Source organism: Rhodnius prolixus, unplaced genomic scaffold (assembly GCF_049639745.1).
Source record: "Rhodnius prolixus isolate KJV_2025 unplaced genomic scaffold, Rpr scaffold_10, whole genome shotgun sequence".
NCBI classification, from domain to species: Eukaryota; Metazoa; Arthropoda; class Insecta; order Hemiptera; family Reduviidae; genus Rhodnius; species Rhodnius prolixus.
The window spans coordinates 24,815,326-24,842,835 of NW_027411615.1; the positions used below are offsets into that span (position 1 = coordinate 24,815,326).

Here is a 27,510-nt window from a genome sequence, read left to right on the forward strand (position 1 = left end):
CCTAATTGACTGGCCTTTGAGAAAATTGGGAACTATTCTTATAATTCTGTTAAGTGCTTTGCAAAAGTAGCAAGATGACTTAAGGCGAAAGATCAAGAAGGCAACATTTTGTGTGTGTGAACTGTGAATTCACCAGAAACATGGCCGATGAAGCTGCTGTTGAAAATTTGCCAGTTAGTAGATTTTTTTGCCACAAATGCAGTCGGGAAATTGCTATTGTATTACCTGTGAGTGTTTTTTAATTATTCTATTCAAAATAAATTATTTCTGGATTATAATTTTAAACAACTTTGTGTGGTAGGAAGGTTGCCTTCCCAGGTCAATATTGGATTATTCCGCTCTTTTACTAAAAACTATTGTGAATCATTACGTTTGGAACACTTTGGTTGTATTGTATTGTAATTTATGTCTTGTGTATTTAAATTTCATCTACAAAACTTTTAATTCTAAGGGACAGTTAACACCGACATTTCATTCTGCTAAACACTTTCTTGTAATTCTTTCCTAATTGATTCTTGTTGACACTTTGTTATGAAGAACTTTTTTCTTTAACTTAATGTTAGATAACGTTAAGAACAAATATTTTGTTTTGGTAGAACCTTTAATGGTAAAATCCTGTGAGGGTATGGTAACTTTGTTCGGTGTGCCTAAACTTACATTTAACTGACTATGTAGAGACAATTTATGAAATTATTAGATTATTTAAAAATTGTAGTTTAAAGGTGTAAGTGAGGCTTCTAATTTATGAAAACATTTGATTGTCAAGGACGTCCTTCCATAACTGACTGATTCATCATGTCCATTTCTGTAACAATATTTCTTAATCTCTTGGTATCGAATATTTTTATTTCTTGTTGAAGTAACTTATCGGAATTTACTTTGTATATTGATTTTTCGTTGAATGAACTTCTAGTAACTTTGGTAAGACATAAAACTGCAGAGTGTATTCTGAAAATAACTAGCACAGACTGTGAGTGCAATCATATTGCTACTGAAACCGTTTCTCTTCTTAGTCGAATGAAAAAATTTGATCAGGATTTGTTTTATACATTATCTGTATATTTATAATTGAACTCGTAATATTTTTCAGTTGTTCTTCATATTTTTTTTTGTAGTGATCACTCCTTTTGCTATAATTTTCTAACTTTATGTTCACAATTTTTTTCAAGTAATTCTATTTTATTTAAGTTTAGCTGAATTAGGAATGAAGTTTTATGTGTCCGAAGTTCATAAGAATTTTTGTCTTTTTAAACGTTAATAGATTCAGAACTTGATTTAATTGTGTATCTTAAAATTCGGCAACATACATTAATGTGTAGGGTATTGATCAGTATTGTGTTTTTGTTGCTAATTCATTTTTTTTTTATATATACCTAACTAGTAACACTTTATGTACATGTTTTTAGTTTATTATGAAGATTGATAAACTCTTACCTAAGCTCTTCTGAAGACAGTAGTATAGCATACTGGGCTCGATTATAGTTATACCGGGTCTGTGGCTGCGCAGAATTATCATAAAATTTCTGTTCAAAGATTCTATTGTCTGGGGCATTGTAGTTTACAATAAAGAAACCACTTAGACGACAGAATATTAAGACCGATGACAGTTGTTGTTTTGCGACTCTCTGATTTAACAAGTAAACTGTTTTCCTCTTCTTTATTATTTTATAGATTTCGTTCCAAAAATGGCATTCAACTGATCATTCCCCAACAAATATTAAAATTTAATGAAAGGTAATTGAAGATACCGGGTAGGGTTTAATGTAGCGGTAAGTGAGAGATCCTCAGTTTGAATCCCACGTATTGCTAATTTTTGTATGTTATAAAAAGTGTTCAAACTAAAGTGTGTGCTTCCGCTCCTTCGCTGACACCTAATTCGGTCGTTGGGCGGCAAGACCGTCTGAAAATCGGACAAAATTTTACTTAGTAGATATCATGAAGACAAAGTGTTCCTTCGTAAAATCCAATATAATCTTAAGGAAACTGAGTTGATGATTGCGCTAATTTTATCATATCTTGTTGCGTATGCAGGTTATTAATATATTTGTTTCTGATTCAAGTGATTTTAGCTACTGCGGAAATTAGCAAAGTCATGCTTTGGAATTCAGGAACGAGAAAATAAGTGGCGCCTATTTTTTTCACCAAGATCTAATTTTTTAAAATCCGTGATTGTTACACAATTTTTTTTGTTTGCTAATTCAAATTTTTATTTTATACAGGATTATAAATGCCCAAATTGTCAGTCTGGTTTCATCGAAGCATTAGAAAATGCTCCGGAGCAACATGATGAAAGCGACTCAGAACTGGAGGTTCAATCTTTTGAAGTAATTTTTTTTTATTTACTTATGAAATAAAAATAGTTCCGTAGTAATGGTTTTAGTAAACAGACAAGAAAAAAAGATATAGCAGTTAGTGTTCTTAATTGATAGGCAAATATTTCTTTGAATTTGCATTCTACTGATAGTGGGTATTTGTATGAATTATTGTATGACGTAAGTGGCTTTAACATTCCTCATTACTGGTATTATAAAGAGATATTTGGGGTTCTCTTTTGGAGTCTTATACGTGTATATATTGGAGTCTATATATGTACATTATATCTTATTATTAAGCATTATCGCTTTTTGGGTTGTTTGAAAGTATAACCAGTCCAAATTTTATTGCTGTTTTTTTTTTTAAATTCTTAAAACAGTAATATTAAGTTCATTTCCTATAAGTCTCTATGATGATAGGCAGTGTTGTCTGCATTAAGAAAGATTGTCATTGTCTGTTGGCCGATAGAGCACCAGGTAGGTTTCGTTGGCGCTAATGACTGTAGATATTGAAGTTCCTTAAATTTAGAAATAACGATGTAGGATTATTATAATATTTATGGGCTTTGTAATATATAATTTAAAACTGGTCAAAAATAATTTTCTTTATTAAACATACATTCACATCATTCATTTTACTGGCGGATGATTTTTATGTACTTTTCCAAACTTCGAACGAGTTAGAGTAAAGTTTTGTCGAGTTATGTGGTTAAAGGAAGTTATAATTTTTTTAAAAAAATTCTGCCGTAGAATAGGCAAAGTAAGTTTAATTTTCAGTTTTCGTTTATTATTTCATAATTCACCAACCCAAAATTATTGGAATGCATTATACAAAAATTGGGTTTCAAGGATTACTGTTCTTATAACATAAAAATGTTTTAATAAAATTTATAATTTTTTATTTCCTTCTTTTAAAAATTGGCTATTATGGAATCAGCCGATTGATGATTTTAATTATAAGCCAATTATCTGTCCTACGTTTTCTATTTTCGTCTTTCATCATTAGCTGTTCTCCGATCCCAGTTCTGGACTTCCTTGCTTTCCAAAAAGTGAAAATCTCTATCTTCTTTTTCTTCGACCTTTTCAAGATACTTATTTTGTTCCTTGGTTTTACTTCCATAATGGTGTAGGAGACTATCTAGATGCTATTAATGATGTTATTCTAATGCTGCCGGATCATTTGGGGTTTGGGTTGCAAAGAAGGGGTCAATCCGGTTCTATTCCCTTTACTAGTCCCGACCGCAGTTGGCGTGTCTTAAGTACGTAATAGGCTTCTGGGTATAAATCTTGACATTTTTTTCAATATTTTAATGGCAATTTGAATGTTTTTGAAGGTGATCGGCCATGTATGGCAAATTAATTTGTTTAAGATCTTCTATTAGCATAATAATTTTTTTTTGTATGCATTAACAGCTGATCATTTCAATTACTGTCTTGTATTTCCCTTGTAATTTTAAATTTAAGTCACCAAATTTCGATGTAAAATCTGTAAGAAACGACAAATTCCTCATCCAAGTTTCACCAATCATCTCTGTAAAAAAGTAGTCAAGTTCCCATTTTTCATGAAAATAATAAGTTTTCGATTTTTTTTCGTTTTACTACTCAATTTCATGAGAACTTAAATGCAAAAAAACTGTAATGATTTTAATTTAAAGCATAGAAAGAAGGTACTGACATTTTGCACACAAGTAATGTTAAGAAAAAGTGTGACCACTATGGATACTACAAAATTTTAAAGACGTTACTAAGCTATCGAGCTAAACGACTATTGTTTTTGTGAGAACCACGACTACGTTATGGGTGCGCGTTGAGATCGTTTCGTGTTGGCCGTGATCGACCGACAATCGTTTCGCAATCGCGATCAACTTGTTAGCTATACCTGGTACAGAGGATAACAAATTGGTTGTGTAGTTCTTTCAAAAGGACACTTATTTCAAGATTAAGAGAGTGACAAATATATCTTACACGCTGATTAGCAAATTGGTGGAGCTTTTAATATAAATTGTTTGTTTTAGTTACTACACGAGGTACTAAATGGTTTGGAAGAGAGAAGAGGAGGACGCGGCAGGCGGTCAGGCAGGTAATTAGGCTGTGCTTTTTCTTGCTTTTTTTAAAAATGTTTTATACGAATTAATATAATTACTTACGGGTCGTCTAAAATATTTGGCTAAGCTTGTGTTGAGACCTGTACTCAGACATAATAGTGCCCAGACAGAACAGTTTACACTTAATATATGGGAATTTTAATTAATTAAACAAATAAGAAAAAAAAACATCACTCGTCCGGGCGGCGACGTAGATATTGTGAGGAGGCTGTAAGTAATAACGCCATTCTATGTAAATCCTTGATTTCAATTTCAATATACGAGCCGAGACAGCGCCATTGAACATTTATTAATTGCAGAAACTATACGCGATACTTTATTAAACAATCCATATCTGCCGAACGAGAGGTCAAGGTACTCGGATAATTCTACTCTAAAAATTAACTAAAAATAAAATTTGTGTTAATTCTTCTGATCGTCTTTGTGTACTTCCACAAGCTTTGTTTTATATATTTAACAGTAAATCTAATTGATGGTAGTTATGGTAAAGGAAGTTTTTTTTCTGCACATTCGAATGACCATCGCTAACGGAAACTAAGTCATCCAGATACATTCATAAAGACATACCATCATATTCGCCAAATAAATGAACTTCACCGACTGCTATTTGTTGGAAACATATGATTTCCTTTCAGTGATTATATGACTTCTAGGCATTGAAGTATAAATAAAATACAATATATGTATATATTATGTACCATATAATTTTATTGTCTGGTTGTAGTATTCCTTAAAAGTGTAGTGTACGAAAAACTAAAAAGAATTTAATTAATCATGATTATTCCCAGCTTCTATTATAAATTCAAAGAGTATTCTCTTCATTCTTGTTTATAGGGCAGGAAGAGCAAGACAGATGTATGAACCTATGGAGACGATACTTCAAGATTTTATGATGAATCTTGGAGTCGGTTGGGGAGCCATGGGGTCAAATACTATAGGCGTGGGAACAGGGCGTGGTGGTGGTGGACCTGTGTAAGTATTTTAAAAATGTTTCAAATCATAATTTTCAGCTTCTTAATTGATAAATCACTGTCAGTGGTAATAAAGAATTTATGTATGATTGTATGGTACAGTACCGTAAAAAAAAAGTTGCTTTGACGTGATGACGTAATTGTAATAAACTGGTAATCATTTTCAGTTAATAAAAGAAAACAATTCCGGTTTTTTTTTTTTTGTATTACTGTTTAAATCAATACAAAATACCTTAATTCTTAATTTATAACTTAATGAAAATAGAAGTGCCATGGATAAGTTTTCTGAGGAATTGAAAATTCTGAAAGAACTATTGGTGCTTTAAATTATAAATAAACTATCCTGTTTCGATAAAACTATTTACTAATAATAATTTTCCACTAATAATTACGCACTAGAAATCCGCTCATCGACTTGACGTTTGTTTCCACTCGCTGACTTTTTTTTGTTTCAACTTACAAATTGTAATGAAAAGTGAGCTTAAATCAGGTAAAAACAATGAAATTGAATCAGTCCAACCTGCTGTACCTAACTCTTGATAAAAATGTCAGTTGTACGACTATATTCTGAACTCCATTCTGCTCCGCATGTGTGGCGTAAAAAATGGAAAATTCAGCTTAATGAAACCAAATCCCAAAATATTACTTCTACCCTCCAACGCATCAATCTCCTTCCAATTTTACTACAATTCCTCACGACAATGTCCGCTTCCTTGGACGGTTCATGGACAAGAGTTGGAACCCTCACACACAACTAGAAAAATTGAACTCAACACACGTTACCGAGTAGTGAAAAGGCTACTTGATCACAGATACAGTTTTTCAACAAACGACAAAAGACCTGGACATACGGAATTGTACTTCGCGGTTAATACAATACAATACATACATACAATACAATCCCTTCAAGCTAAAATCCTTCTTACAATAGTTATTCTCCCTTCTACGTTTCAAATTTAACCATTTACAAAGACCTAGAAATTCCTTTTGACAATCTAGTAGCCCAATCTCGTTATCAAAAATGCTATCTCCCACCCTAATACCTTGGCCACCACCTCTCATCTTGCACCATTCCAGATAACTCTCTCAGGCGGTTAAAACGCCAGGAGCCTCGCGATTTCCATATCGATAGATGAGAACAATTAGTTCAGCAATTGGAAGTGTTACCTCTGGGCAGCTTCTCCCCTCGGAGTAAAAAAAGTGTGCATGTGCGTGTATAAATTCAGTATTACCCATGTTACTTGTAACATTTTAAATGGTGTTGTAACAGTAGAAATACAAAAAAAATCAATACTTTAAAAAAATAATAATTGTTAATATACGTAAAATAATAATTTAAATATATTTGTTAGTTGATGTTTATATCTAATCTATAAACTGATTTAAATTTTTATACGTTCAGTTTATTACTTGGTAATCCCGGAGACTATGCTTGGGGAAGAGAAGGTTTAGATGCCATTGTGACACAACTTTTGAACCAAATGGATACCACAGGCCCACCGCCATTAGCCAAGGACAAAATCAATCAAATTCCTGTTGTAATCATCACAAAGGAACAAGCTGGTCTGTATTTTGTACTTATCTATTTATGTTCGCATTAGTTACAAATATTATTACTTTTTAAGCAGAAGAAATGGTTCTAGTTGAAGGTTGGTTATTTGTGAAATTAAAAATAAAAACAGTAAAGTATGATCTTCTGCAACTCCAGATTTGGTATTTGAACGCTAAACCCTTTGTAAAAAATAGGTCATTAATTAATAAATAATAATTAACAAGTAATTCATAATTTGAATTAAGCTATTTCATCTACAGTCATATTGCTTTTGCATCTCCTACCTGATTACTTAATAACATTTGATCACAGGAGGATCGCTAAAGAAGAACTTGATTGCTTCTAATGAACTAACTGCCAGTTTTCTCAATTTCTAGGGAGAAATGAGGTAGTTTAAATGCTGACTTATTGTTCCTGTCAGCTTCTTTTACTTCTTTGTGCAATGACTGAACAAGGTGTGTACAATAAGTGTTCTGGGACGAATTGCTCAAGGAGTAGGAGTTTTTTAAATATTCTTTTACATTTATTTGGAATCTCAAAACCATAAATTAACCTCGTTAACCGTTTGATTGATGCTCTTTGTTTTCATGGCATATCAGAGCAGATCTTGTGCAAGTGTTTTCTCGTCCTTATTGAATTATCAACATTTCATTCTCGTCGAACTGGGTTGCTGAGTAAAATTCTTACTTTAACTTGGTAAAACAACTTCGAAAACTTTTGAAATGTTGAAAATGCCCAATGGGAAAGAAATTATGGATCTTGGAAGTTATCTAGAGTGGAGATTACTTAGAAAAGTTTTCACGAAGTGGCAGTTCATTAACATTAACTGATGATCACGTCGATGATCTGGGAGTCACTTGTTTTTAGCGTGCTAATCGACGATTAACAAGCAGTTAATGAGTAGAGGAGGGTGACGTCACATTTTTTTTTTTTTTAACTAAAGCATTGATATCTTACGTTTCGACCAAATTTGTTCCACGATTGACCACTGACCGAGAAAGTTATCGTTAGAATCTTCTCTAATTATAAAATGTCGTGGTGGTTTTCATTTTAAATTCCTGCAACGAGGTCAGTCAACTACTACCTGGAATACTGAAACCTGCCTGTAGAAAATCAGGAGGAAGCAGCGTGAACTTTAGGGCTCAGGCCCAGTTTTGTCACTCGACATTGTAACATCGAAATTCATGGGCAAAAAATTGAATCTCTTCCATTCAGCCTACTCATCTGAATTGACCCCACTGCTTTTTTTCTTTGTTTCCCAAATTTTAGACATTATTTCAGACTACCTTCTCTCCTGTGATCCATCCAAATCATTAATTAGCTCATCTTCTACCTCCCTTTTTTATTTTCTATTTTCTATTAATTTTTTTTATCAATATCAGTTCACTATTTAATTACAATTTATACCTTCCATTGCATAGTCATAGTTAGTACCCATGTTCTGTTATTCCTTATACTTTCCCCAATAGTTGACTAAATATATATACTTTTTTTTACTTTCAGATACAAATCTTCAATGTTCTGTTTGTTGGGAAGATTTTAAAATAGATGAACCAGTAAGGAAGTTACCTTGTGAACATGTGTATCACGAAAATTGTATCATTCCTTGGCTAGAACTTGTAACTATACTTAACAATTATGTTTCATTGTTTTACATACTTGATTTTTTTTTTTTTAATGTTTATGTCCATTACTTACAGCATGGTACGTGCCCAATATGCCGTAAAACTCTCACTGAAGACGGAAGAGTTGAAGATCCAGATAATTCTTCCAATGTTGTTGGCAATAGTCTTGCTACTCTCTTCAGGTACTTCATTACTGAGAGATGAACTACTTTATTATTTTACATTTTGCAGTAATCAAACCTCCGCATTTACTTCTACAAAATATAATGAAATAAATATTTGTTTTGCTTCCCAATTTGTTATTTGACTTTTCGTTCATATTAAAATAACATGCAATCATGTAATATTTTTGACGCCTCGTCTAATAGAGCTAAGGTCTTCCAGACGAAAAGTTTGGTTAGATAAAAATGGAAATATATTGTTTACATCAAATCATAATGTTTGAAATTAGAGGTTTTTCCTGTTAAAAGTATTGGTGTCAATTATTGAAAACCTTTTTAAATCTCCAATCTGGTGAACCCAAATTAAATGCTTACAGGATGTTTGGTAAGAAAATGTGCGCTTAATTCTTTTTAAAATTAATGCATTTAACCTTTTGAATATTAATTTGATAAGTTATTTTTGTAATTGAATTAATCATTAATTCATAATTGAATTATGAATGAACATTGTTGACTTTTAGTTGAAATTAAATTCTTTTTTCTTCCTATAAGAATGTCTTTAATTGAAAATTGATTGATTTTTATAAACATGTTTCTTATTCTTTAATGTTCTGTAGCGTTACTTCGTACTGACTTATTTGACGTGAAAGCTGATCACTTAACCATGGCTTAAGAGGTTTTTAAGATAGTTAAAATTTCATTCTGCTGATCTTACTTGCTCTTGTTGAAATAGAATGATTCATAGATGAGCTTTGAACATAAGAATTTCTGCCGTCTTCAGTACTTCTAATGAAAATTATCAGAAATAAAATGCTTTCAGACTAAAAATGCCAGTTGTAATTTTAAAAAACGCAATAAAAACTGTCCAAATAGCGGACGTCATTCATCACAACATTCGTTTTTTTCATTATGGTTAAAATTGTTTCAAAATTTTCTTTCTAAATGATTTAAATACATTACTGATTTCCGGATTAATTTTCTCGTTAGTAACTAATAAAATTAAATAAATTGTTCTTTCCCTCTCCAATATTTATTACTGTGTATTCATCTACTAAGACTTAAAGGAAGATTACTTTTAGTAGATACGCAACTGAAGGAGGAAATACTAGGGCATCTTCTTCAGCATCTTCTGGAGGATCTGTCTCATCAAGAGGTGGAAGCGTAACTACAGCGCCTGCGTCAAGTACCACTGGGCCTTCTTCGACGTCTTCGTCGTCAACATCATCAACGTCGTCTACATCATCTTCTTCATCATCCAGGCCTGATTTTCATATGGACATCGATTTTGATTAGAGGTATTAAATTTGATTTACGTTTAATGTCTTTCATATACTTTGATTAATTTATCCATCATATATATATATATCAAGATAATTTTTTTTAATGTTTGGAGGATGTTTTTGAAATAAAATCATGACTTAATTCGACGGAAATAACTTAATAATTTGATGGCGTCGTTTCGGAAATATTTTTTCCGTTGAAAATGTGGTTAATACCTCAGGTTAGGACTTGAGAGCTTATTCAGTCATTTAAATGATCTTAAAACTTAAAATTTGTAATAAAAATAGCTGACTTTAATATTATATATATATATACTTTAATAGAATACCATTTTTCAAAAAAATTGCTAAAAAAATAAAAATTGGTTAAGATTGGCACTTTCTTTCGGATTCTAGATTTGCTTCAAATTTCCAATTTTAGTTATTATGTAAGCCTTAATTTTTAAATGGGGATAGGTATGTCCTTATATTATACCCAAATGACTCTTGAGAAGAATGTTCAACCATCCCCCTCGCCATTAAATAGCCAAAATTAAAAGAGACAGAAAAATGTTACTTTTTTATTATTATTTTTTTAATGATTTAAGGCGCGTCAACATCTAAGGATATAGGCGCCCGGAGCTTTTTTCAGTACACTACCGGCCTCCGGACAGTTCTCTCGTTACAGTGAGCTGTAAGAAGCACCTAGGAAAAGAAAATCTAAGGGCCAGCAGCTGGATTCGAACGCGGGATCTCCGCGTGGGAATCCAATGCGCTAACCGCATAGCTAATCCCTTCCTAAAAATGTTATAAAATTTAAAAAACTATCTGTGTGCATAAGTGTGCGTACAATATTTTAATAAATGAATAAAAGATTTTTTTCCATAAAAAACTAAAAAATCAAGTCAGTAATACCTAAGTGAATTATCGAATTAGAACTGGTTTCTGTTCAATAAAAAGTCTGAACGACTACCAGTACTTTTATTTATTTTTTTTTTTTTGAAAGAAGTTTAAATCAAGATTTATAAGTTCGCTTAAAAATATTCGCTTATACTTATACTTTCTCTTTCTACTAAGTGGAGAAAATTATGTAATAGTACAGAGTTTAGATTTCAAGTTTTCTGAGCAAAAGTAATATAAAAACATTAGAAAGTCTACATCGACAATTGGCTTCGGTCCCTCAATGTCATGGACAGTAACGTTTAAATGAAACTCGGTCAAACCACAAAACATCTTTTCTTATAAGATTTTCCAGTTTTCTATTTTTCTTGTAAATGGCACCTCTACATTCTATGCCCCCCCCCCCTGAGCGCTAAGCTCTTGAGTTTATAGACGCCCACAGCCTTTTCAGTGCACTACTGGTCTTATACCTTTTTTGCTAGGTAGGAAACTTCATTATCAATTTAGAAAGTAAGTGCAAAGTCTCTAATGTTAAAAAGTCCTGATCAAGAAAATCGTAATAAGAACGTCTTGTGAATGTTTCTCTTCGTTAATTTTTTGAAATTTCAAGGTAGTAAATAAAATCCATTCAGGTTACCGAACTTCCTTCTCTTTTTTTGTGTTTATGATTAAGAGACTGCCAAGGAGAATTCAGTTGCAGAGTAAATAAAAAATTTAATTATTGAGTAAAGTATTTTTTTAAAAATATTTTCGCTACTTTGATATAATCATTGCACTCAAGTCAATGCGATATTTAGTATGTAAAAACTATTACTACTTTACTCATAAGTCAAGGTGACAATTTAAGAAGTGTTAATCAGACATCTTACACAACCTGTTTCAGCCAAACAGAACAAATCTACATTTTTCGTTCAAATATATGCTTAATTGTTAAGCTGAAGAATTTTATATCAAGATTCAATTCTATTCGATTGGGGACTTTCCTTAATGCAAATAAATTAGAAAATTATTTTAAATAACAGATATTATAGACTTTGAATATATTTTTTTAATTTCAGGTGAATATTACCTTAAAACAAAAACAAAAATAATAAAATAAAACAAAGAAAACAGAGATTCCTACGCCTCTTACTGTTCTAATGGAAATCAAGTGAATAAGAAGAAACAAAGTTGTACATAAAACTTGGATAAGCACTTGTATAAAAAAAAAAAAAAAAAAAAAAACAGTAGAAAAGGATTTACAATTTTAGCAAAGGAGCTAATCATTATAATTATTATATCATTAATAGAAGAGGGAAAGAAAAATCCCTATTTTCTTTGTAACTTTCCCAATTTCTATTTCGTACTTGTAACACACCAATTTTTTTGTACATTTGTTTTGAGTATTCTCTTATGTCTAAAGAACTATATATTGGATTTTGTAAAGGAATAAAAAAAAACACAAAACTTAAAGCTTTGAAAACACTATATATTTTTCAGATGTTGAAAAAAAATTCGTTGATTACCTTGAAAAATAAAAATAAAGAGAAAACTGCATAGAAAAAAAAAAATATTGAATACCTTAAAAGAAAATAAATAGTTGTTAATATAGTCAACAATAATGCAGAGCAGCACATTTTATAAATATATATATATAATATATGGCAAAATCAGTGAACTTACAAGCTTATATGTGTACATATATATATTGTAAATTATTCCCCCATATCCCCCAGAAATATTTCTCATTTTCCCTTTCAATTATTAATTGATTTAGGCGATAGACAATATTTAAAACAAAAAGAGTTTTAAAAAATCTTCGAGTAAATAATGAAAATATGGTCTGAAGAATAGAAGTGGAAGGAGTTGATGAGGAACGGTGTATAATTATTAATTTATTTTGTCATTTATTGCATATCTACATATTTCCTCTGTTTGTGTAAAAATAATCTTTATAAATTGTTTAATATATTTTTTTATAATATGTCTGATATAAAGAAAAAGAAGAGAAAAAAAATATCCTAACTTAAAATAAAAAATGAGACCTAGTCATTTTATTTGGTAAGTGTCGTAGGTACTCTAACTCTGCTTCTTTTAAAAGAAATAGGATGTGAATGGGCCCATTTTTCAAAGAATTAAACAAGCGTTTTCACGTTTGTGATTAACAAGTTTTTGTTTTTAATTTGTATTGAAAGAAAAACTGATGGACTGTGATCTTATTTAAAGAATAAAAAGAAAGCATTGGGTGACATATAATTATAAAAAATAAAAATTGAAAACAATGAAGGAAGATTTTATTTATTTCAAGTATGTAACCTTTAATAATTAGGAATGTTCTTTGTGATTTGTAGAAAAAGTTAAATAGAAAGTAAGTAAACATATTTTGTGGGATGTAGTTAAGCTCATTGTTGTATTGAAGTAACGATAATTAATTTTATGCAATTGGCAAACATTTTTAAACGTGTCATCGGAAATTAACTCATCCCATTCAAAGACTACTGCCCTCTGATAAAATACTTTTTACCCTTGTTATCTCGAACTGATTTTTTATTATTATTTTTTTTTAGAACTGATCGTCCTTATCTCACATCTTCCTCCAACAGGGGATCAAAATTATTTGTTATTTATCATTGCATAAAAACCTGAAAAAACAAAAAGTTATCATTTTTACATCATGAGTGATGAGCAAGAGGGACTTTGAGTTAGCCTGTAAATGTACTCAATTCACATGCTGCTCACGCCTATCGACTTCTTGTCCACTGCAAGACACTCTTGTTCTTTAAATATCAGAGCCAGATGGTGATTTTTATAACATTGCGAATAGAATTTATTCTCGGTCTGCTAAAACTTCATCTAAATTGCTCAAATGAAGGTTGTAAAATCTTAGAATTTTAGAAACAAAAAAGTAAAGATATATTTTATGTTTTTTTTTTAGATTTCTAATTTACGGTGTGAGATGTTTTTTTAAAAGCCATTTGCTTACTTTCTAGCTCTTTATACGGCTGTATGGCAAAAACTATGGACGTAGTGTAAGTCTTGGACTTCATATATGTACAAACTATCTTTTTGCCTTATAGCAATAGGATGCTTCAGATCGAAGCTTCCTCTTTGGTTGTAAGTAAATAGCATACGCAGTTCATTTTCTTCTACCTTACGGCTGCTCGCTGGCACATGATTCGTTTTGTCCTATAATTAAGGACTCTTTAAGTCATTCCTTCTACTTGCTGGCTTACTGTTTTCCCTATTTATCTGGACGCGCTTTGGTGTCCTGGAAACTTAAGTAAACCAGTACTTAGTGTCAGATGGCTCAGATAGCTTTGCATACCCAGTATTATTTTACTAAATTGTACTTTGTCAGGATTTTTGCTGGCAAATTATGTTTCTTCTGCTTCAATACGTTTTAATTGCATCCAACTCAGTGATTTTTGGTTTGTTAAGTAAACGCTACCTTGAAGAACCGAGTGAACTCGGTTCATTATCATCACTCTTTGAGATCAATTAAATACTAATGTTGGTTGGAAAAAAAGTTATATTTCAACATCTATACTTTTTATTTTACTTATTTTAGCATACATGTAATAGATCCACCGTATCATGTTGCCTATTTTCTCATACCCAAAATAAAAGTTGCAGGAATTTAAATTTGAAAAAACATTTTCTAGCTGCTGGCACACAACTAGAAATGTGTTATGTTACATTAAATTTTTATTTATTATTTTAATTTTTTCATACAATACAAGTTGGCACAGACAGCTAAATGTTAATTCCACTTACATCCATTCCCAAAACTTCGAAAAGTGTATCGTCTTGTAACATTATGGAATAAGTTTTATTAAAACAGCTTCTTTTCTAAATAATAAAGTGACTGAGAAAGGTGTTAAGCTATCAATACACCTATCCCAGTTAATTTTGATCTCCTTTAGGAAGTTCTTGAGTTGACTACAGGAATGCAGAACTATTAACTATTATGTTTTGTGCATCAATAATTCTGTCCAGAGGATAGGACCTGTTATCAACAGATATATGCAGGCAGTTGCAAAATTTTTTCAAAAGATTTGGTTGATAATAGAATAACAAGTAGATAAACAGTTTTATCTAATGTGTGCATTTTGAAATAAAGTATTGGATTAATTAAGTCTTTTTTCAGATAAGTTCATTTTTAATTTTTTTTTGGACGTTTTCTTTCGTTTAATGATATTAAAATATTTTCTTGCCATTAAAAGAATTGAATGTTAAAAGCCGACCATTTTTTTTCAAGTTGTTATTGTTTTTTAATGAAATTTTTGTTGTAAATAAATTATATAAAAAAAACTGCATGTTACTGCTTTTTAATCTATGTGACAAATTTGTTTATTATTTTCAATTTTATTTATCAGCAGAAGTTACCTGAACGTTTATGTTTAGACCAGTTACGCACTTTGTCTTTCTATTGTACATGACTCACGACGACAGAAACATACTGGCTTAAATTGCGTAATAAGTTACAAGATGTTGGCGCAAATAAATGTGGAATCTTGATAATCGCGTAAGATCTTATTCAGAGGTCTTTTTACAGACGAGAGCATAAAAGTTGGGTCCTTGAGAAAAATCTTACGATTTGATTTGAATTTCTTGTTGAATCAAGATACGAGTTTTTTGTCCTATGATTTATGTTTACTTTTAATTAAAAGATTGAGGAAGAAATGTCCTGTACTTACTCACTTGGCTGCAATTACTTTATTTTAGTCCGCTTTTCTCTAAAATTTATAGAGGCCTCTTTCTGAAGGTAGAAATCTCATAATGGCTGAAATAACTTTTCTTTTTACATAAAATTATGTCATGTTTCCTGCAGCTTGTGTGGTTATTATTAATGCCACTTCCATCCACTTGGTATTTTCTCTGGAAATGTCATTCATCACACTAATCTCATGGTAGAGATCCGCGTAATCATTTGTTTCTTGTGTATTTCTTTCATTGCTCGTTAGAGGATTTATTGTTACCAACTCAGTGGTTGCCATTTTATTCTACCTCGTCTTATTAGCTATGTGAACTTTTAGGTGTCTAGGCGTACACGTTTAGAATTCATTCCATTGATTTTAATAAACCATCTTTTTATTCATATAAGGGCTCATACAAATTTCAGCGAGACTTCATTAATGACTTCACGAATCGGATTACTTTAATTAGTTAATCTCTTAAGTAGGCTTTACCTTTGCATCAGTCTGTTGATTTTATGCTGATCACTAGAGAGAAGTTGCTTACCCGAAAGAAATGAACTTTCCAATTTTCCACTAAACTGTGACAGGTCAACAGTGCGTAACCGGCTCTACGTCAGATAAAGGTGAACATGCAAAAAGGCCAAGCACAAATGAAATCTTATGATGATCTTTTCCTTTTAGGAAAGTTGAATGTATAAATTCATTGTGCAAATAAATTAAATATAACAAATCTGATCTACCTATATTTCGTGTTATTATAATTATTATAATATAGGTAGTACATAAAAAAATAATTAAAACATATTTAATCCTTGTGTCTAGTGATATCTTAATAATATATAACAATACATATGTGTAAGTATAAAAAGACAAAAAGCAAAGAAGAGTGAATAAGAATCATATAAAGCTCGATAACGGTAGATATTTAGCATGTTATTTTATCATGTAAATAATCAATATTTTAAAAATGTTTCTAAAATGTTATTTAAAATAAATTACAATAAAAATACGCAAATCGTTAATTTAAAGGAGAATGTTATACATTAATTGGACATAGGTAACAGTTATGTACATTAAAACTATGTGTTAGCGTAAACTAAATGAAGTTTTTATTTATATCGTTAAAAAACTATGTCACTTCTGAAATTATTGGTCCATTATTTCTTTCATTTCATTGGCAATTTTCTTCAAAATGAAGAGAAAGCTGCCTCACCTCTCAAGCTTTTCTAACTTAATATCTGCAACCCTTATAATCTTTCCAAATTAATATGCTTATGCAAGCCTGAATTTGTGGTGCAAGTCAGCCGAATGATACCCATTTTATTCCAGCTAGACGTTCTAGGATAATTCTACAGTAGAATGCACCTACACATGAAGATTGTCAACAGAAAACCAAATTTTAAGTGGAACTTTTTAGTAAAATTCTTTTACCTTGTAATTTGTACCACATATAAAAGCACTAACAATAAATGCAAAACCTCGCCTAACTACATTCACCTACTATATTCAGAAGAACAACACAAATGTTTAATGAGATCGGATTAGTGGTTGGCTAACTGCGAAACCCTTTCAATTCGACAAACCGAGCAACAACGTTGCTTAACGATTTTGTTTTTTACTTCAGAAAATCTAGATCTTTGCAATGTAACAAGAATATTTTACATTTTTAGAATGAAAGCTTTCCTCGAAAAATAAATTCTTAATTAAATTATTAAAAATTATAGAGCATTTCAAAAAAATCATTGAAAGAATGGGTAATAATTTACAAACATATTTATTTACAAAGGTTTACAGTATGTATATAATACATTTAAATTTAAGAATAATCAATCAAAAATGAGTGCCCTACATTAACTGCCACAATGTACTGATTCGTTAAAATAAAGGTGAAAGGGATAAAGCTGTCTAAATAATACATAATGTATAAATATACATTTTTAATAAAATTAACAAACTCGTTATTTACACAAAGGCAATTTTTGTTAAATTAAATTTGGCACCATAAATTGCCAATCAGTAAGAAATAAAACTACACATTACAATTAATGTTACATCAAACCTTAAAAAAAATAAAAAAGGCTTATTTCAGCAGTCTTCACAAGCTTGCATTTTTTTTTATAGAAATTATTTGGTATTTTCTCAAAATTATACGATAAATTACTAATAACTATGGCATATTCAATCTAAAATTAAATAAAAAAGGTAACTTCGTCGCAATATGCAGCGAATAAAACTGAATAAAATGCGCTTATACGTTACGAATTCAATTACGAATCTTATTAAAAAACAAATATTTCATTTTAACCTTATTGAACTTTCTTCTTTGCGAGTCATCTATAAGGTTGCAGATACAATTGAATCTAGACACTCTTGAAATCTCAAAAACTAAGTTGTGCATATGCAAAATTTACGATTTTTTGACAATATTACCGAATATTTTTGTGTTATAATTTCTCAGCTCGTAATATGATTTTCCTTCACAATTAACTAAATTAGGCACTTGTCTTCCCTCGTTTGGAAAAACGGAACCCCAAATTGCTTAATTGTTTAACAGATAAATGTTAAGAATTCTAATATTGAAGATAAATAAAATTATTTAATGAAATTTTGATTTGTTATTCACCTACAATCCTCTTCTGTAAAATCTGCAAAACCCTTTCACTTAATACAGCTAAAGTAAACTAAAGCAAATATAAATTTCTTTAAAAATTCATAAATAGACATGACCAAGTGTTAATTTAAATTATCAATTGCGCTAAAATCAATAATTATTGATAAAAAATATTTGGTATTGATTAACAAATGTATTTTTAATTATTGCTAATCTCAGGGCAACAGATCTGACCCTAGAACAGTTACAAAAATAATTGTTTAGCTTTATAGATCGATTTCGAAGTTTCCTGGGCAAATTAGCAGTGGTTTCGTTAATAAAATTTCACAATTAAAAGGAAACAAAGCAACAGTTAAATTTTAAGCAAATATATATATATATGTTTTAATCTGAAAGTGAGACAAACGCAGTTGCCTTAACAATATTCCAAAAAGACCCTTTTCATTGTTCGCATATGTATGCATCGTGCACAATCAACCATTAAAAAATACAAATATCTATTGATTGTTTATTGAATAAAACAATCTTTCTATAATTTTACTTACGATGGTTGCTTCAATTAGATTAGCAGAACACGTACGTATCTAATTTCAAAAGACAAGTGAGTTATGATACATTTTCAAATATATACATTTTCAGAACAAGAGAGATTCTCAGTTTGATAAAGGCAATGCCATGTTGGCACAATTTCAAAACCTCTGGCGAAAATGATAATATTCAATACTATTTAGAAAAAATTAACTTGCATGAAAACTTATACAAATATTTGGGCCAATGTATTAGACGTTCAGACATGTCGTTTTTTAAGCGAATTATAAATGGAGTGTGTAATTAATAAAAAAAAAATGATTGAATAATGACTGAAAACTCTAGAAGTTATACCCTTGATAGCTTTTTTTCGTATATATAATTCTGAGCAGATTCAAATTTATATACATCAAAAGAATCAGAAAATTTCTGTGCTTTTTTTTGTATGTTTCTTTAAGCGACAATGTAAAATCATCAAATTTCATTCGGGGAACGTTAAAGTTTAGTTTTCTTCCCTCTCTTAAATGTGTATGGCAACTTAGTCCAATCTACCACATTTATCACAATGCCGCAAATAATTTTTCTAAATAAGATGTATTTAATAAAAATATTTTCTATTTTTCCAGAAAATTCCAAAAAATTTAATTTTCTAAACTATTAAATTTCCCTTCTTCCGATTGTTAACCGGTTTCTGCAAATTTAAAATTTCAGCAATACTTTAATTAATATTTGATATATGAATGGCTGAACCCTAGCTTTCTCTAGTGGAGAAAGCTGGATGGAGAAAGCTGGACTTATGGCAGTCCCACCCTCGATGGCCAGTCATACTGGTTTATGCAAAAAAACATCAACGTTTTTGTTTAAATTAAAAATAATTATATTAAAAAATTATCGTTGTTTTTACGTAGAATCGCGAAAGCAACCATTATTCTAAAAAGTAAAACACTACAACAAGAAACCAACTAGCATAATAAAGTAACTTTCTCCCAACAAATGTAATGTTCACAGTATTATTTATATGAATCTTTCTCATGATTATCAATTGGTGCACTGGTAACGAATTTAACAGTGCCAGTTAATGTCTTTACATGTATTAGATGACCAGATGGTGACCAACAAGCAACATCGGAAACCAAAGAGAATATAAACCTAAAAGAAGCAAAATTATTTTTCTTGTTACTAATCCTTTTTTAACAAAGACCAGTATTAAATTCAATAAATCATTAAGAAAGCCAAAGACGCCGCCCGAACAAACACAGCTTTAGTAGTAACAGTATTGTTGTTTTTTATAATAGTTATAATGACAAACTTTATTTCAGTTACGCAAAAATTTATTAGCCACCGAGAAAAAACTTTTTATCGAAATATGGTAAAATCATTCTAATAGAGAAATCAAATAACAGAATGAATTTGTTGCAAACATTAAAATAGATTATTAATTAGCTTCTTTTCTTAATTACACTATAAATTTGAATGTACTTTTGGAGTGTCAAAATAGAGCAGATACCGCCCTAAATACTATTTTCCTACAATCAGGTTTGTAAATTTTCTTTTCAATAAATTTATTCATCTATGCCTAACGCAACTTTACGCTTTATTTAGAAATTCTCTATTTCCGATTTTTTATACTTAACCTTCCTTAACCATTACCTTGCCATAAATTTTTTTTAATTCCATTAAATCTTCATTTAAAATCTGGACGACAATCCTCTACGTTACTTTTGACAATATTTTCACTTAAATTTCTTAGGTTTTATGAGATAATTAATAACTTGTTAAAGAATTATTGATTGGTTGCTGGCAGAATTTAGAGTCCCGATTCCCGTGCTGGTCCTAATCGGTGTTCTCCTACATCTTGAGAAAAAAGTGGAAATCAGGTTACAAATAACTACCGGAATCCTATATAATGGCTGAAGAGAAGACTAATGACACGTTTACGTCTACCTTTCTCTTAAAGCAGCCTTTTGATTTGATCCATCGAAGTTTTTTAATGCTTTCTAAGTCTCATTTTGCTCCTTAATTTTCTTTCTGCGTGTAATCGTTAGTTTTAATTTAAGGCTCGTAGATAGCGAAAATAAAAAAAAAAAGTTATAAGGAAGCCTAGAAACAACCAGAGCTAAGTTTGAGGAAGTGAGTTACAATAATGGTTTGAATGCTGAAAACCTATAATGCCCCCAGAGGGTGCACCGGAAGTCCTGAAGAATCTAAAAGTATGTACTGTTTAATTCATAATGCCCTGAACTTTTTCGGGTCATGAATATGAAAGAATAATAATATCGACAGCAGTAAATTTAATTTCATGTCCATAATTTATATTATTTTGTTTAGGAATTATTTTGTTTAGTTATATCGAAAAATAAAGTGCAATACAGATTGCGTATATTTAACACAATAAAGCAAATCAAGTTAAAACTACCAGATGGTAACTAACTACAGCAAAATGCAACGAAAAGGTTCACTACTGCGTAAGAAAGTTAGGAAAGTTAGAGGACAAGAATGAGGGAGTAATGTGAAGCTCGATGAAATACCTATTTTCAGTAGAAAAACGGGGGTAGTACTTAACTCAAAATTATCTTGCAATTATTTTTGCAAAAAAAAAAGTATTCTATAAGTTTAAATAAGAAATTTTAATAATTCTATAATTTCAAACAACCACTTTGCGATATTGTTTTGTGAAAATATTTGCCTTACTCTTCAAATTTGAAAGAGAAGTAAAATGTAAAATAACTTAACGTGAAACAAAATCATGAAATGCCAACAATTATAAATTCAACTTATAACGTGATAAGTGCATGGTGTTCGACATTATAAGAAAAAAGAACAAAAATCTAATTTAGAACTCTAATGAAGATTCAATTAGGACACGACTGGAATTTGGTAAACTTTCAACTTAATTAAGGAGTTACTTTTTTTTAAAAAATAAACTCAAACATATATTAACAAATTTAGGACGTAAACATCATAAATTAAGTACTCTAACCACAGCAAATATTTTATAGGATATTATATAATTAAAGAATAGAAAAAACGAATATGAAGACTAGCACTTACGTTATTAAGAATAGAAACTACATTTAGATATAATTACTGCATTTTTGACAATTCAAATCTTGTTGTCATTATTTCCTGAAATTAAAAAGAAAATAGTTAATAACAACAATGCTAAGAAATGAAACTAACATTTACTAAACTACTGTAATACGAAATACTACTAATTATTACTAAAGTATTACTTGTAATACTACTCGTATTACAAAATATATGAATGTGTTCAATCGCAGCAACCCTTGAAAAAATTTAATTAAAATAAATTAATTTCAAAGAAATAATAAAACTCACCTCATCTGAGTCTAAAATAGGCAATGCGCTGGAAGAAAAGATAAATATAAGATTAATATTACGGAATAAACTCGTCCTAAAGATAATCGTGATAAACAGTGATTACAATATTAGATTTTCAGTATGTTAGCTCAACTGCAGTCAGCTTGCAGACTTAAGCATACCCTTCCCAGATTACCAAATATATTTTCCACTTACAATCAAGGGATAAAAAAAAAAAAAAAAAAATGTTCTGTGTGAATAGAGCACCCTGAAAGGAATGCTTACCAGGCTAAAAATATCCCAATTATGACACGAATTTAGAGGGTTAGCTAGGTCTGATATATTTCTAATTCCCCCCCAATTGTTAATTTAACCCATTTCACTAAAAGAATAACTCTTATACTCTTATTATTATTATTATTATTATTATTATTATTATTATTTACTATTATTATTATTATTTATAACTCTTATTTTTTTTTTTAATTTTTTTTTATTTATTTAAGGCGCATCAACATCTAAGGTTATTGGCGCCCGGAGCTTTTTCCAGTGCACTGCCGGCCTCCGGACAGTGTTCTCTCGTTACACTGTCCATCACCGGACAGTGAGCTGTAAGAAGCTCCTAGGAAGAGAAAATCTAAGGGTCAGCAGCTGGATTCGAACCCGGGACCTCCGCGTGGGAGTCCAGTATGCTAACCTCATAGCTAATCCCTTCCCTTATAACTCTTATTCTTGGAATTTTGGAAAAACTTTTATCGTTAACGCCTAATTCACTATTATTGTTATTTTGATTTATGGCGCGTCTACATCTGATATCTTCGGCGTCAGGAGCTTTTTCAGTAAACTGCCGGCCTCCTGATATGCTATAAGATAAAGCTGCAATAGGCTCGAATGAAGAGAAAATATAAGTACGAGCAGCTGCTGTCGAACTTGGGTACCTATGTGAGGAGTTAAGTGCACCACTGAAATAATCCATTTCTCCTAATTCATAATTTAGTTTATTTTAATAGTTTGTAACTGAATCATTTAAAGCACTAAAGAAAATAAAGAAAAAGTATTTTCTTCAAAATTACATTAGTCTCATTAAGAAATGTTTATACAGAAAACTCATTTCACATCTTGTCAGTTAACCTTTAACACTGACAGTATGAGCGCTTCAAGAAATTAAAACAATCCAATGATAACCCTTCTTTTTTATATTTTGGACACGTTAGAACTGCTACAGAAAATAAATTCTAATAGTAGAATTGTGGATCTGGTATGGATGAGAGCACACTGCGAATAGGATGGAAATGAGAAGGCGATAAAAGGCGCAAAACTCGCCACCTTTCTTAAAGAAACATCAATAGAGTCACCAACGACCTCAGATATAAAAAACTTCCATTAAAGAATCTGAAGTGGTTGAAATTTACTCGAATTCTGAAACCTTCAAAGGAAAATTCTACTCCTCCATACAGTAAAACTATGGCTCACTCAATATCAGAAAATAGAATAGTACCATGAGACTTCCTCCCAGACTTACATATATAACTATATAAAGACTAATAAAATTAATATACAATAAACATTCATTCACACATTCATACTGAAAATTATTTTAAAACTGCATATTACAGATTCACCTCCCACTAATAAAAGAAAAACCAATAAAAATTGGCTACTTCACGTGGAACATAAGGCCAATAAAGGAGAGAGTACGTGAGAGAGAACATTCTAGCTAGTTTAAATTAAATAAATATAAACTTACGTATCTGCCAAAGAAGCAGGTATATTTTCTTCCACCCACCTCAAATCTTCGTCCTGTAATAATTAATGGAGTGATACAACAAATGTAAGGAAAGAAATTATTTTTATTATTTACTATTATTATTATTATTTACTATTATTATTATTATTATTTACTATTATTATTATTATTTACTATTATTATTATTATTATTTACTATTATTATTATTATTATTTACTATTATTATTATTATTTACTATTATTATTATTATTTACTATTATTATTATTATTATTTACTATTATTATTATTTACTATTATTATTATTATTTACTATTATTATTATTATTTACTATTATTATTATTATTTACTATTATTATTATTATTATTATTTACTATTATTATTATTATTATTATTATTTACTATTATTATTATTTTTTATGATTTAAGGCGCGTCAACATCTGAGGTTATTGGCGGCTGGAGCCTTTTTTTAGTGCACTGCCGGCCTCCGGACAGTGTTCTCACTTTGCAGACAGTGAGCTGTAAAAAGCTCCTAAGAAGAAAAAAAATCTAAGAGTCTGCAGCTGGATTCGAACCCAGGACCTCCGCGTGGAAATCCAACACCCTAACAGCAGAGCTAACCACTTCCCTTATTAATTATTACTAAAATTATTATTATTATTATTATTATTATTATTACTTACTACTATTTTACTTATTATTATTATTTATTATAATTATTAATTTTCAAAACGGAATCAATATCTTCCTTTTGATGACATTTCAAGCACTCCCAACTATCATGGATTTGGTTTAGGAAACATTAATCAAAATTTTAATTTGTTTGGCCCACGGATCCATTAACACACATCAAAATTAATTTTTGTTACATCCTGTTCTAATTCAGATAGGAGAGAGTGTAAATAAATCTACATGAAGTCTTACAATGCTTAATAGAGGAAGGAATGTTGTTTATGTAAATGGAGAATAAAAGAGGTCCCAAAACAGATCCCTGAGGAATCGTTGAGCAATCTGATTCCCATGAAATAGAGTCACCTTCCTGAGGGATAAGTGATTGTTTTCTGTTAGTTAAATATAATTTAAATAACTTCAAAGTTGTGACAGAGAATCCCAAGGAATTTAGTTTTTGAAAAGGGGTTTCTAACAGATTCAAAAGCTATTGTAAAATCGAGAGGAGGGAGAGGGAGAGAGAGAGAGAGAGAGAGACGGAATTTTCTAAGTACATTTTCGGACTCAGATTATGAAATGAAATTATTATTTGATTTTCATGAAAAGTATCGAAAAATTTATTTGACCGCAATGTTTATCTGGGAAGAAGCAACAAAGAATAAATTACTAAGTCGTCTAGAGATGAAAAATACAAATAATTAGTATAGTAATACAAACTAATTCAATAATATAACTCAAACGTTAATGTACTTATATCTTATTACATATATACTTACTGGATTATTAGTAGAATTTGATTTAAGTTTAGGCGAAGCTGAGCCAGTTCCTTGACCTCTCATTTTAACACCTAAAAAATTAAATACCAAATCATATTAAATTGAAAATAATACATATAATAAATAAATGCTAGGTTAGCCAACATTTTTCGCTAATATTAAGAAAAGAAATGCTTAAAAATACTACTAGGTCATCCAACATTTTCCGCTAATATTAAAATCCACTATTTCTCAGTAAAGAATGGAACAACCACGAATCACTCTTTCGAAAGAAAAATTCCGTAGCAATTAAGGTCCAAAATGTACCTTTAATTATCTGATTTTCAGGCAATTAGTGGCTACGTATTTGTTTCTGTTCTACATGAGGACGCTCTGACATAAAGTAAAGATATCAGCTGGGAATTAAAATTTCAAATAATGTTTTAATAGAAAAGAAATAGTGAATAAACAAATAGGTGAGATACAATTGAGATTTGTTTTTCATACGTTTGCGTTTGTTTTTTGTATTGATCAACGTTTACCTTAATAATCATTGAAAAAAAAAAAAAAAAATAGTCGCGACAGCATCTGAGATCATTTTTGACCGGAACTTTTTCTAGTGCTCTTCTGACCTCTGAACAAGTTCTTTTGTTACATACAATGCAGTCTATCACCGAACAATGAGCTTTAAAAAAACTTAGGCAGCTGAAGTTTAAAGGAGGCGGCACTAGCTACTGGTTTAAGCGTAGAAAAGAACGAGTCATTAAAATATATATCAATGCATTGTTTTTTAAAAAATATATTAGACATAATAAAAACCATAAAGAGCGAAAAATTTATAAGGAAAACGTTTGTGAAGTACGATTGAAAATTACAAGCGTTAATTCAAATCCCGAGATAAACCTCTGATTGCTAATTAGGAATTACTGTAAAGCAAAATTTAGGCGGGCTAGAAAACTCTTTGAGGCAGTACTAACGATTTCTCAGAGGAGTTCTTGATACTGAATTAAATTCATTTTGTCTTATGAGCTAAATAGAATCATGTTGAAAACTTTCCATCTAGTAAAATCTGCCAGCAAATCAAAGAACACCACAAACAAAGCATATTTAAGATAAAAATAATGTAAACTAAACCATTTTTACGAACCGTAAGCATCATTTACAAACTGTTCTTCTTCATCGTCATCGTCATCTTCGGGATTATCAAGAAGCGGCGAAAATGCATATCTGTAAGAACAACAAAACAATGTTGTAAAATGAAAATGTGGTTAGGTACGCAGTGCTGGATAATATCGCTGATTTTAACAGTCATACGCGTATGTGTTGACTATTTTCGTACTTACGTCCAACAGCAGAGTTACATAAATCAGTTTGGTGTAGAGAATTCGACTTCATTTATGTTCCCGTCTCACATCATAGTAGTTGACATAAAGTGATAAGATAATGTACACACTTGTAACTTTGTTGATTGTCTCAGCTAAGTCAGCAAGTATAATGTGAGACGGAAACTTCGAATACACCACCAAACTGATTAATCTAACTCTGATGTTGAATGACAGTACGAAAACGGCCACGGATACAATAAATATGCGTACTGCGACGAATAAAATCAAAGACACTTTATAGAAATAAGAGTAATGAAAAAATACCTTTGATTATTATTAGTTGGCCTCCACAATATCATAATCACTATAAGTATTACTGTAAATAGAAGTCTCCAATAAGCATCGTCTACCCACAGTTCTTTCCAATCCTACATTCAAAAGAAGCAATATACTAAAAATCCTTCATTACTCTTGAAAAGAAATTTTTTGTCAAATTTCTGAGTTACGATTTGAAATAAGTAATTTACATTTTAGGTTAATAATTTTTGAATATTAAAAAAGCATTGATCTTAGGAGGGTATTAATGACCAAATAAACTTTTTTTAAATAAAATAAAAATAATCATTTTTTAAAAGAATAGTAATTTTTACAACATTTACAAAATAGAAGAGGCACATATTTTTTTATATAAATAAAAGTTAGTAAAGACTACTTACAACATTTCTGTAATTGCGTTTTAGTTATTTGTATATGCAAAAATTAAACCACTTAATAAATGAAACTAAGCGTTCATTAAGCTATGTAATTCATATTTTGTGTTGATAAATTCATTAAGGAGGGTGAGAGGAGGGATTAGTTCCCAAACGTATAGGAAAACTGAAAATGCTTTTATTTTTAATCCGGAACCAAAAATTAAAAAATTATCAAAAATGAATTTATTATAATTGTGGTTGAGTCCGTTATAAGAATTTATAGATTAAAACTTTAAAT

At 30.3% G+C, this 27,510-nt stretch overlaps 2 protein-coding genes across 8 annotated transcripts in view; one reads left to right on the forward strand and one right to left on the reverse strand.

The window, feature by feature from the left end:
* Iru (E3 ubiquitin-protein ligase Iruka) lies at positions 1-12,119 on the forward strand. Of its 3 annotated transcripts, none has more exons than XM_074133206.1 (9): positions 1-227; positions 2,220-2,324; positions 4,328-4,392; positions 5,252-5,389; positions 6,791-6,951; positions 8,444-8,559; positions 8,641-8,747; positions 9,806-10,021; positions 11,944-12,119. In XM_074133206.1, the coding sequence occupies exons 1-8, from the start codon at positions 141-143 to the stop codon at positions 10,017-10,019; spliced, it is 993 nt and encodes a 330-aa protein (XP_073989307.1). In that variant the 5' UTR covers positions 1-140; the 3' UTR covers positions 10,020-10,021; positions 11,944-12,119. The 3 variants fall into 3 exon arrangements, with proteins under 3 accessions (XP_073989307.1, XP_073989310.1, XP_073989308.1); XM_074133209.1 differs by having other exon boundaries at positions 9,809-10,021; XM_074133207.1 differs by having other exon boundaries at positions 11,769-11,989.
* Positions 12,090-27,510, reverse strand: part of LOC141456851 (transmembrane protein 87A) — a 21,406-nt gene continuing 5,985 nt past the window's right edge. The window contains exons 10-16 of one of the 5 annotated variants that reach the window (XM_074133187.1): positions 26,845-26,948; positions 26,343-26,422; positions 25,217-25,287; positions 23,769-23,821; positions 22,040-22,067; positions 21,752-21,826; positions 12,090-13,506 (exon numbers count right to left, since the gene is read on the reverse strand). In XM_074133187.1, the coding sequence (XP_073989288.1) occupies positions 21,785-21,826; positions 22,040-22,067; positions 23,769-23,821; positions 25,217-25,287; positions 26,343-26,422; positions 26,845-26,948 (378 nt within the window). In that variant the 3' untranslated portion in view covers positions 12,090-13,506; positions 21,752-21,784. Of the gene's footprint in view, positions 21,827-22,039; positions 22,068-23,768; positions 23,822-25,216; positions 25,288-26,342; positions 26,423-26,844; positions 26,949-27,510 lie in introns of all 5 variants that reach the window. The other 4 variants (XM_074133186.1, XM_074133185.1, XM_074133184.1 and 1 more) reach the window with 4 other exon arrangements.

Bases quoted from the DNA above. Each gene is read 5' to 3' on its own strand.
- Iru (XM_074133206.1), top strand. From the start codon at position 141: ATGGCCGATGAAGCTGCTGTTGAAAATTTGCCAGTTAGTAGATTTTTT. The intron at 6,952-8,443 runs GTCTGTATTTTG...TTTTACTTTCAG, and splicing joins CATCACAAAGGAACAAGCTG to ATACAAATCTTCAATGTTCT. The intron at 8,748-9,805 runs GTACTTCATTAC...GATTACTTTTAG, and splicing joins AGTCTTGCTACTCTCTTCAG to TAGATACGCAACTGAAGGAG.